This window comes from Lissotriton helveticus, chromosome 3_1, assembly GCF_964261635.1.
Source record: "Lissotriton helveticus chromosome 3_1, aLisHel1.1, whole genome shotgun sequence".
Taxonomy (NCBI): domain Eukaryota; kingdom Metazoa; phylum Chordata; class Amphibia; order Caudata; family Salamandridae; genus Lissotriton; species Lissotriton helveticus.
This window is the reverse complement of record NC_136061.1, coordinates 1,796,556,896-1,796,568,934: the sequence shown is the minus strand read 5'-3', so window position 1 is coordinate 1,796,568,934 and position 12,039 is coordinate 1,796,556,896. Positions and strand designations below refer to the sequence as shown.

Sequence of the window (12,039 nt, the reverse complement as noted above, 5' to 3'; positions counted from 1 at the left end):
GGGACCAGCGGCTGCTTCATGGGGACAGGAAGGTCCTTGCCAGACACAGATGTCTTGCCCTCTGAGGACTTTTTAGAAGTCTTCATAGGAGGGGTGTCTGTGGGGCTAGGGGAAGAAACCCTTGGCCTCTTCAAGGAAAAATGCGAAGCTCTAGACACACTCTCACCTTCCGACACCAAGTCATCTGTCTTGGTCTTGAGTCTGTTGAGCCATAGTAGTAGTCGTCCTTCTCGGTCCTTGAGGGTCTTGTTCGAGAAGGTCCGACATATTTTGCAGTCCTTTGCCTGATGGTGAGGGTAGAGGCAACATAAACATGTTTCATGCTTATCCTCTATATGAAGTCTTTTTTTGCTGCAGGAGGAACAGGCCCGGAAAAGACCTTTCTTCTGGCTATCAGACATAACTTTAGAAGACAAATAAGTTTGTTTTTAAAGAAAAAGAGAAATTCCTGAGGAGAACTCAGGTGGAGACTCCCTAGCACAACGTGCGGTAGAAAATCTGAGAGACTTGGGCTCCTGGCAGGAAGGTTCTAGAAGGAGGTAGTAGCGGATTGGCTGTTTTCTTTATTTGGTCCTTTTTTTTTTTACAAAAGGACCCAGATAGGCCACCAAGGTGGGACCCTTGGGGCCTGCTCTGTTTGGTCCTTCCTGCAAAAGGACGTGGATAGGCTACTAAGGAGAGACCCTTAGGCCTATTCTTTTCTATGTACGTCTCTAGGACATTACTTTTTTATATACCGGAGGCTTCCGTCTCGACGACGGGGAATGATTCAGGCATGTGAATCTATGAAAGACACCCAAATACTGGATAAATTGTTCATCCAATTTAGACATGAAACCCTTCTACTAGGTGCACTGACAAATAAATGGAAAGGTTCAGCTCAAACAGTTTGCCCTGGTTGGGCTGCTGCGGAAGAGACAGAACTCCATGTAATACATTTCTGTCCTGCCTACGATAGGTCTAGATCGAAGTGGAGTTACCAGTTGTGTAGAAATCTAGGGCTAAGAAACTATAATGAGGTCTTTAGGCTACTTAAATACGAAGATTGATCAAACCGTGTCCTCCAATACCCTCACAGTGGCCTCAAAGTAGCACTTTGGAGGACTCCACCTTTTGAGGCACATTAGTTTGTGTTCTCAGCGGATACTTTGAAAAAATGAACTAAATGGACTTAATGTCTATGACTGAGTTAGAGAAAGAAATGTCTAGACTATAATGCATACCTAAGGTCACACCTGGTAGGGAGGCGAGTGAACCGGCTACTCGTGGCTGATCAAATCAGACACAGAGAGCAAACCTGCAATAACAGTAAGGAGGGTCAAGGCAACAATCTCACTCTCAGGATGAAGTTAGCAAGATCTTTTATGGATATTACTCTAATTTAAATTGAGAAACAAACAATCCTAGAACCAGTGGTTGGGAAGAGGTCAGGCTTGAACTCCTATAGGAATTCTACCCTACATTAGCGGATCAGCTGCTTCGACAATTAGCACAATTAGACAATGCAGTTATTGGGGCTGGATACTACACCCTAATAGTTGATGAAGCTTTGATCAACTCACAGTTCAAGCCTAGGAAGGAACCTTTGGAAATTGCTTCATAAAGAACACCCCCATACAAAACGCGGATTATAAAATGTTAGTTAAGGTGTTGTCAAAAAGAGTATTGTCACAACTATTCAATCCAGTCCTCTCTGGCCAGTGTGGATTTGTTCTGGATCAAAGCAGCTCATTAAATATTGGACGTACATTCTGAGTACTTGCGGAGGAGGCCCCAGTATGTTCTCACTCCGCTCTACTGGCCCATAATCTTGAAAAGTCCTTTGATGGTTTGACTTTACAACACTTGTTTCATGATCTTAAAGTTTCTTAAATATTAATTGCTAATAGAGGGAACATGAATACATGATTTTGTTCCTATATTGTGAGCCACCAGCTATATTCCGATCAGGTAGTGCAATAACTGCCTTATCTCCTGTAGCAAGAGAGACAGCAGGGTTGGCCCTTGTCCCAATTATTCGTGTTGGCAATGGAAACGTTGGAGGCTAAAATACAGGCGGTGGGCCACAATAGGGGCATAAAGCTATGAGGAAAGTCTTTCGATTTTGCTTCACGCAGACAATAGGTTACTGTTCGTAACATACCTCAGGATTAGAATGGTGCTGATTAGCACGTCCTTAAGGCTGCATCTGGAATAGGCTTTAATGGGCCCAAGTTGTGTTAATTTCCTACTAGCAGGGCCTGAATGTTTAAAATGCTAGTTCAAGATATGCCAAAATCAAATAGGAGCCTCATATATTTCGAAATTTAGGTGTTCAAGTGCATCATTTGGACTCCAACATACTGGGTGGCGTCTTGGGAGACTCCATAACTGCACTGCGAGCCCACTTATCCTTCTGGAAACTATTACCTCCAATGGTGATGGTTGGCTAAAATAGTAATGCTCACCAGCCTCCTTTACTATTTTGCTAACCTCCATGTGCTGCTACTGAAGCCAATCTTTCAAGACGTGAGTGTGCGAATGTGCGAGTGGATATAGGAATGCAATGTCTAAATTGGAGCTCCCTGTTACACAGGACGGGTTGGGAGCACCAGATTTTTAATTATATTATTTGGCAGCCCAGCTACTTTGACTACACATCTGACATCCTACTGAGAAAGGCCTTCTAGAAGCCTGTAGGGACTGCCCTACCATCTATTTCTCAGACAGGCTTTCATACCACAGACACTCCCCCGTTTATTACAAATATCACTAGGTTGCCTGCAGAAGGCACTCCATAAGATACAGAAAATTAAGCCCTATGCCCTCAAAATCTCCTTAGTAACTCCTCCTAAACACAGCCATTTTCCCATCGACAAGGAATTGAGAAAGTTGCAGGGATTTCAACCATGGGTGAATTGTTTGATCGGGATCCCTGAACAGGTGTGACATGGCAGTGGTGAAGTATGGGCTCCGTAAGAGACCATTCTTAACACTCAGAGCATTCGTGGTAGAAATGCACAGTTTATCGAAGGTTAGAGAGACAAACTCAAAAACATGAATTGGTAGACACGATTTGTATTATGGGAGACAGTAGGCAGTTAGTATCCTAGATTAATAAGGCTTTAATAGGGATCATTCACTTTCCTTTAGAGTGCTTGAGGGATAAAATGGTGTTAAGACTTGAGAGAAAGGTGCAGTGGTTCTGCATGGACTTGTATATACATGCAGGCTGTTGTTGACAGCATTAGGTTTAAGTAATGCCAATTTAGTTTTCAATACAGGGCTAACAGGACAGCAAAAAAAAATATATATATACTCCACATTAAGTTGCGACTGCCCTCACTGGGATTCTTCTCAGGCAGAGTTTTGCATGTGATATGAGAACACCCATCACTTGTGCAATAGTGGTGGGAGAGAACAGGTCTCCTAATGGAGCTGTTGGGAGGGACAGACCTATATAATGAACAATACTGTGAATTACAGCTCTTTCACTATCCCAGGGTAAGAAAAGTTGGTAACAACTTTTTAGACCTATCATTGCCATCTGGAAGGGTCATAACCATGGCATAACAAATCTCACTCTCCAAATGGCAAAGCATTAATGTGGACAGAGGTGGACAGACGGGCAAAGGGAGGAGAAGAAGGGACCAGGAAACACCCAACAGCACACTACTAGGATGAACTGCTGCTAGAACGTCTGCACAGTAGTAGAAATGAGGATAACCCCCAATCGTGTCCAACTAAATGGTTTATTATACATAATTGGATAATGATTTGCATGGTTTAATTCCAGGCGCTGGAGGCCACCAGGAAGATTAAGTGAGCTATTGCCCAGAGGCACATGATGCTGAGCTAAACTGCCGCCGACGATCGAACCGTGGTTTTAATTCTAGAGAATTGCAATCACAGTTCATAAAAGAACAGGGACTGCAGAGACCCAACAACGTTTGGCACACTGCATAAGCCACTATACACAGTCTCCCCATGACATTTTTTTGCCTTTATAAGTGAACCAAAACAGGAGCGCCCACCTACAGTTTGGTTAACTGTTCCTCTGAAGGGGTTTGACACCATAAAACCAATAGGACTGCAATACAATGATCTTACTGTGAACAATTGCAGTAACATTGTCAATAACGCAGAGGGTAGTATTTGTGGATATAAATTTAGGCATTTGAGGCCATAACATTTTAGAGCAGAGATCGTGGTAATGTTTCATGAGACTATTAAATTTGTGCTAATTCTGGCACTGAGGGGTGATGTTACTTTTGGTTCCTCTCTTGTCTTACATGATTCTCCAAAATCATCAATGACGATGGTTTAAAAAGACATTCTGAGGGCATAGCTGCAACACAATATATAAATTGTACAGTTAATGTAAATGGAATAAAAAGAATCATAATTTACAAACATGATAATCACAAAAACTGATCCATTACAAAGGCTCGGTCTGTCTCTTTTTTGTTTTTAAAATTAGGGTTCTGTGGGAAAAGCACTATTCTGGACAGCTTGCTGAAATTAATTTGACCTTGTTTAAAGAAAGCTTAGTTATACTCATGTGTGATATCAGTTTCTACCATTACCCATCGAGTATCACTGACAATGGACCATTGAAGAATATATTGAACTAAGGGCCGGTGAAACTAACATCTTTGCTTGCCAGTCAACACTTCCTTCCAGAAACCGTTAGCCAACATGAAGACCTTCTAGTCCCCCTGATGAATGATATTCTTTTGGAAGTGTGGCCCCTGGCAGAGAGAACATCTATAAGCAGTAGATTATTCTCTCTAGTCTGATCTCAATCAAGGTTGAATAAAATCCCCAAAGAAGATCATTGGTTTGGAAGGCCATGCTCACCAGCTACTTCAGAAGTTATATTTCTCGCATCATAGCTTCAAATAGGTTATCAACTAAGTCTAAGGAAGTTTGGGTGGTTTTGGTCACTAAACTTTTTTTCTGTGGTAGCTCTCCTCAAATTCTTAAAGTGGCTACAAATGTGTGTTTTTGTCACGAACTGTTTTAAGATCTCGAAACAAGGCTCCTCAAGTTTGGTAAACAGACACTTACACGATGTTAACTGCTACAGCGCACGCTGAGGTGATCAGCATAACACCTCCTTCAATCTCGTAGTCACCAGAGATTATCCGCTCCACTGCCAAGTAAACCAGGACTCCGGTCACCACCCAGATGGAAAGAACTGAGAGCAAAGCCCCCAGTATCTCTGAAAGACAAGGTGAAGGTGGATAGGGATCAACCTATTTTGTTTGCAGACTACAACGGTTAGTGTTGAAAACAGAAGGTAATATGAGCATCAACGAAATATATTCCCATCTTTATTTTTCCACTTGATGCACAGAAGGAAACCAGTACCACTATGTGCTTGTACTTCGAAGGCAAATGACAATAAAGCATGTAGCAAACCTATGGAAATGGATAAACAAACGAGAATCCTCAAGTGGGCTCCACAACCGGACAGTGTCATTCAAAATCTCAATCCTATGCACCTGCCGGACATCCATGGCAAAGCTAGCCTGTGGCTTTCAGGCATATTTACATAAAGGTGTTGGGACGGGAATCCCTAAATATAAATATTCTCTCTCTCTCTCACTCGCTCCCTCCCCCTCTTATTTTCTCTTGCTACCTCTCTCATCCCAACACTCGCTCCCTCTCGTCTTCACACTCGCTCCCTCTGTCATCCTCGATCCCTCTCTAACTCTCCCCTCTCATCCTCCATCAGGAATCAAATCCCTAAATAAAATACCCAACAGAAACATGGAAAACAAAGCCAAACCAGGCTGCCAAGCCATGCCATTTATAATCCATCCACAAGCAAGGATAGTTGGTCTTCCCAGGAATGCTACAATAAAGTGACTCGAGCTCAGCTACCCTAATCCTCCTCCTTTAGTTGTCACACCGTAGCAGGGAATCCAATGCTCAGCACCAGGCATTTTAAAATACAGATTTGGGGAATTCATGGCCCATTCAGCCAGATGCTTTGAGGCATGCCACAGTACAGATTTAAAGAACCCAAAGCCCAACCAATCTACTTTCTACAGGCAATTCGCTATACATACTTCGGTGCTACAAAGCCCAACCAGCCTGGCTGAGTCCTACACAAAGGTCTTCCATCTACCCTACCAGACAAGGGTGACTGAAGATCCAAGTAGGGCCCAAAGGCAGGCTATGAAAGAAGGGATTTACTTCATGCCAAGGGGGGGGGGTCCTGATGTCCACTATTCAGGTTTATCCCTCAATCCAAACCCTTGATTGTACACAGCAGCTGGCCTGTAGTACAGAATGGCCCCCTGGTTACCGTCCACTTTCTAAATCTGAGACAAGCTGTGTGCAGCCAGATCTCAAATCTCTTGAATCAGAACTTGTAATCTACGGGATAATTTTACATCTTCTAGAAAGTTCACTTGTATGCCCAAGCCCAGTGAGCTACTGTGGCTTGAGTTAAAGTAAACATCCCCCTTCCTTTTGCCACCAAGACCAACAAGAGTGATCTGGAAGACACATTCTTTCAAAGTGGACACTGCCAACTCGACATTGTATGAGGCCACTCTGTCTCTTTTTTACAACTGGTGTTCACTACTCCTCTTTTTGTGGAATTACTCTGCTTGCAGGTTCCTTTGTACTCGTGGTTTGTTTATCTGTAAGGAGTTACCATTTTTACCTTAAAAGGTAGAGGGTTATATTAATCATTGTACAGTCCAGGGACTCGCCTAGGTGTCCTCCCAGATTTAAACGAAGTTTATCTCCAACTGCAACTTGGGTTCACAAGAGCGAGTGTGACATTTCAAGAGTTCGCTTTTGGTATGCCTTTAGTCTAATTCACTTAAGTAACCAAACCCTTACCAGAACCGGGAGAAGTGCTAAATGTGGTACAGTCAGCTCAAGTCCTAACATACAGCAGACACATGCAACATGCCTCAACACACACCTTAGCACATGCCAATGACCTGGTGACACCCGTCTCACACACAACCAGCCGACCCGCCCGAGCCTTGTATATACAAATCATACACTCCAGCATAGTGATGGCATGTTGCCCCGGCACTCCCTAGCATACAGCCAGCCCGGCCGGTATGCCCCCTTATATATTTGATCCAGATGTTTCAATGTGTGAATATTCGGACCCTACTGGTCCACACCTACCAGCTCGGTGCCAGCCAAAATTCATGGTCTTGGTTGCTGGCCGTGATGACATCCATAGCGCAAAGAGACTGATCATCATGCTAGCAAAATCAGTCAACAGGTGAGCAGCATCCGTCATAATCGCCAAGCTCTGTGCCAGATATCCACCTATGGAGACAAAAGCAGATGCAAGTTTGGAGCCATGCCAGGCGGGCTGCTCTCACAAAGTCATTCATCCTTGACAATTCACCCAAGCCTTGCGGATAGATACCTGGGGTTGACACTGCGTGGTCTCTGAGCACATGCACGTTAGCATGGTCCACTACCTCCAGACAGCATCACTGCCAGAATTCCTTCACTAGTGGGAAGATTGCAGCAAATTCTGTCTCTCGTTGGGGTAAGCTTCCTTTTAACTAAAGATCTCTTGTGGGACAATTTTCCTTTACACTCGGATTGCACAGGCAGCAGCAATGAAACACAGCACAAGTATAGCAGGTAATTGTCCACCAAAGAGATAGGGTCCCCCATCAAGCAGCAGTGCCACTTTCCTTGCATACATAATCAGTAAATCGCGAGCAGATCCCTACAAAAAAAATATAAGCCGAGCAGCTAGACAGTAGAGGTCAATCTCCCATCACACAACATGAACAGTCACAGTGCAAGATTCTCTCAGGCACAGACAGCAGCGAGCAAAGGTAGCGTGGACCCCAATGCAAAGTAGTAATAAAGTCCTAATCTGGGCGCAATGGGCTCCCTCAAAGTGCCATTGCTCTGGAAGCTCTAAAGATCGGTGGTTCCGTTCACCTGAAACGGTTCACGCTCGCACACCCCTGTATCGTTCCATGAATATCTCCAACCCCTTCCTTTTCCCCAGTATTATACTGCCTTTAACCCTTCACTCGCAGCAATCTTCTTGCATCCCTCGTCTTTTCAATGGCCCCTCTTCATCCTCTGTGCCGTCTACGGGATATCTCTTTGCCCCTCATCTCTTGTGCAAAGAAAGCCAACTATACCACTGGACACAGAACATAGACCGGTAGGGCAGCAATCAGGGTAGGACTGGAACACAAAACAGTCCCAGGCACCAAAATAAAAGTGACCCTTATTAGTGAATTAGATAGCTAAAAAGTGGCTCCTGTTTGCAAATTGGGGCAGAGTTAAATAAAGATGCGCTGTATAAGTGTTTCACAAAATGTGGAAGGTTGCATAGATTTGAGCTTGCTGCGGGCACCATTTGTAGTAGTATCTGGTAAATTACCAGTAAAAACCGACCCAGAAGTCCATAACATAGGTCCACAAACGAACAATGCAAGCATTGGCAAAGGAAATAAATCTTAAATTGTATCTGCCACTGTAGACCGATTGGTTTGCAAATCATTTTTGGTCGATGCTAGCCAGCTGAACCATCAATGCCCTATGCCACCTCAACGGCAGTGGAAAGCCTTACTGAAGGTTACATTGGCTCCCTTTGGCATGTGTTCAGCGAGCTATAGTACACGGTTTTGTTAAGCCATCTTAGCGCAGCACAAAGAGGCTTGAATCTTTCAGTAGGATAGTTATTTTTTTTTTTTTATATCCATTCTGTTCCTAGGGGATTTTCCCTATGACCTTTTGCCTTTCCTCCTGTTTTTTTTTTTTTTTTTAACATTCTTAGTGGCCCTATGACTCTGGGCACTTTCCTACTGCAATGCAAGTGCAAGAGCGTGCATCCCTTCCTACACATGCTGGAAAAGGTGCCTATCTGCTTGGATTAGGTGTGATAACAGAGTGCCTTGTAGAAAGGTACACCACATACAGGGCCACAGCACATATTGTACCACCCACCAGAACAGCCTTTAAACTTAATCAAGCCGCCATTGCAGACCTGTGGGTTTGTAGTTACACTTACTCTCAGGTTGGCATTTCTAAACCATTAGCCAATGCTGAGAGAGACGTTCACTAGGACACCTCTAGGGTAAACCGTGAGGGGTGGGGCAAGTGGTAGGGGAAAGGCAGGAAAGGTACACATGTGTGCTCCCTGCCCAGGTAGTGCAGAATAACCATGTGTGTTTTCACTGCTCAAGAGGTTTGCTTTTCACAAAGGTTAATATGGGGGAATGTCTAAATTGACTTTAAGCTGCAGCAGTGGCTTAAAGTGGAGCGGCCTCATGTTTCCCATCATTGTTTTCACAATGACAAATCCTTCGTTTTGGTAAAAGTGGGTTTGTCATTAATAGCTTAGAAATGCCACTTCTAAAAAGTGGGGTTTTCTCTGTGCTAAACTCTTTTGTGCACCTTTTAGTTTGACTCCAATCCACACTGGAGGCTGGGAGAGCACATCTGTGCATTCCCCAGAGACAGCCATAAACATTGGGCATGCAACTGGAATTACAGACCTCTGCCATTTGAGGACCTGGCTGAATGGTTTGGGGGCAGGTTGGGGTGGGGGGGGTTGACATATGGCCTCTGGGAAGGCAGATCATGGACCCACTAAAGATGAAGATCTGCATTTCTAGGCCTCATAGTAGACAGGACATACATTCAGAGGAGACATCTGTGGTTCAAAAAAGAACCAGGCTGAACCACTCCGGAATTCAAAGGTACACTACAATGTAACTACTGGCCTCATACTTCAGCATGGTAGAGATACACTTGTAGGGAAATGGCACCAGAAATCTTGGACTGTGTGGTGCACACAAGGAGGAGACTTCCATTGGAGGGGACCGTGCACCCTACCTGAACAGTGGCTGGCCTGGGCCAACTACCTGCTTCAGTGTGGTGCCCTGAAGTGTGCTCTCCAAGGGCTTACCCCCTGTTCTTTGTGGTGGTCTCAGGTACATCAAAGACCTCCCATGGGGGACCTACACCATCTACATGTTTCACCTGGATACCGGTTCCCTCTCAAGCGCCTACTCTGTCTGCTGGATTCTAACTGTAGATAATACACAGCACAATACCTCTAGGACCATAAATTCATCAATTATTCATGTACATGGATTTTCCTTTTATCCACAACTAGTTCAATCAATGAACAAGAACACTTTCAATTTTTCAACATATAAGGTAGGTACACAGCTATTTAATCCTTTTTCAATAATGAGCAACACAGAACTTACTTTTCTCATGGATTTTTTCTTATTTATCTTGTACGTTTTTCATAAATCCAAATATCAGTCAATTGCATTACAAAACGTAATTGAGTTTTTTTGTTATGTTTGTACAACTGATCTTAATACAGAAAAAAGCTTTGTCATTTCTAAAGAAATTCTAAACCACAACCTAGCAAAAGTGCATCTCATATGTAAAGTGAATACCACATTTTGGCATATTGGGTCACAATGCTAGGTCTACTGTTCGCCAGGGCACATCTAAGTAGTAGTCCTTGGGCAGTTTTACTAAATGGTCCTTATGAAGTTTATAGGCTCAGAGAGTCATTACAAAAATGTTCAAGGTTTAGACCAATTAAACTTTTTTATGGCTAAACTTAGAGTCCTTTTTAATGCTCCTATATATTGTTGATGCTCTGAGTCCTGTGCAAGTGAACGGGTGAGTCGTGTGGGTGTGCCGACGCATTTCGACTTTCGTGCTGGGGACCAGGAGGATTTTGAAGGTGGTCTTCCTCAGGGCTGGGACTTTGTGATAGGATTATCGTGATCTAGTGTGGTTGGAATGCTGCGATTCAATGTGCTTAGTCTTCTTCATGTAGGGTTTACATTTAGGGGTGCTGTGGGTCTTTGTTTCTTCAGTTTAGCTTCGTGGTTCCTGCGACGCGGAGGTGCGTGGATTCAATCTCCCGACTTGATTTTCTGGCGTCTTGGCTGCCTTGTCAGTTTCTAACTGTAGAGCAATGTGAGCGTGGAACTAAGTATTGTACCTGGAGATCGGATTGCCTTGTGCGGAGCCCCTAAATCATGCTCACATCGAAGGAGTGTGGCCCCTGCATCGTGGTGCCTCAGCACACACAAGCGTCTTGTTGATGGTGAGCAGATTCACTGGCTGTGAGACCCAGTGTGACCGGCTGCAGTGTTCGTGCCGAATCCCTTGTGCGTCACGCTGACTGCATGCTTATTGAGTGCCGTGTCCGATTCACAGATTGCGACCGTCAGAAGGAGGGCGCACCCATAGTAGTGCCTAATTTTACCTCGGCTGTACTACTGAACATGTGGCGGTGGGGACCGGATTGTCTAATGCAACTCGTTTTATCATGGATCCGACATTGTGCCTCACTCTATAGAGGTACGGTGAACCAGAATGAGGGTTGATTGTAACCAGATTGTCTGGTGTGACTCGAATCAACGTGCACCAAACAGAATATCACTTCACGTGGGGTGCAGAAACAGATAAACCCTCCATTCACCGAGTGTTCGGTCTTGCCCCTAGAGCCATGAACCAACTGCCCTCTCTACACACGGGCCGACGACTTCATGTTGCCAGGTAGTATCGGCCAGAGGGGGGCTGGGTGGTAAGGGTAAGTGACTGGGCTGAGGAACAATTCAGAGAGACTGCGTGACATACCCGTGCAGAACTGGGGTAGTGCTGGAAGGTAAATTGAGACCTCTTGCTTGAACTGGTATATCCTTTAGCCATTTCTGCTCCAATCAAAATGGTTGAACTTCCAGAGTGGTGACCAAACTGCATGGTTTAAGCCCTGCCTCAACTAGTCAGAAAGTAACAGATTCAAATATATGGCATTTATATATCAACCTAAGTGAAAGGCAGCGTAGCTCAATATATTGTCAATAAAGAGCCATCACAACATAATAGAAGTGGCGTCTGACTTGTGGAGTTTTGCTGATGAGGTTAGATGTAAAAGTGGGATGTGGGCAGACAATAGAAATTTAGCATCCATTTTACTTCATAGTTGGAAATAAACTAATTATGTAATCTAGTTTCCAACCATGTCTGGTGATTCATAGTACCATGATGCATGCGAGCGAATGT

The 12,039-nt window shown here is 44.2% G+C and overlaps 1 protein-coding gene across 2 annotated transcripts in view; it reads right to left on the bottom strand.

Annotated features, from left to right (window-relative positions):
• SLC30A2 (solute carrier family 30 member 2) overlaps window positions 1-12,039 on the bottom strand; it is a 399,949-nt gene that overhangs the window by 62,020 nt on the left and 325,890 nt on the right. For both annotated transcript variants that reach the window (XM_078682685.1, XM_078682684.1), the window contains 2 exons: window positions 7,141-7,287; window positions 5,050-5,203 (listed from right to left, as the gene is read on the bottom strand). In XM_078682685.1, the coding sequence (XP_078538811.1) occupies window positions 5,050-5,203; window positions 7,141-7,287 (301 nt within the window). The remainder of the gene's footprint in view (window positions 1-5,049; window positions 5,204-7,140; window positions 7,288-12,039) is intronic.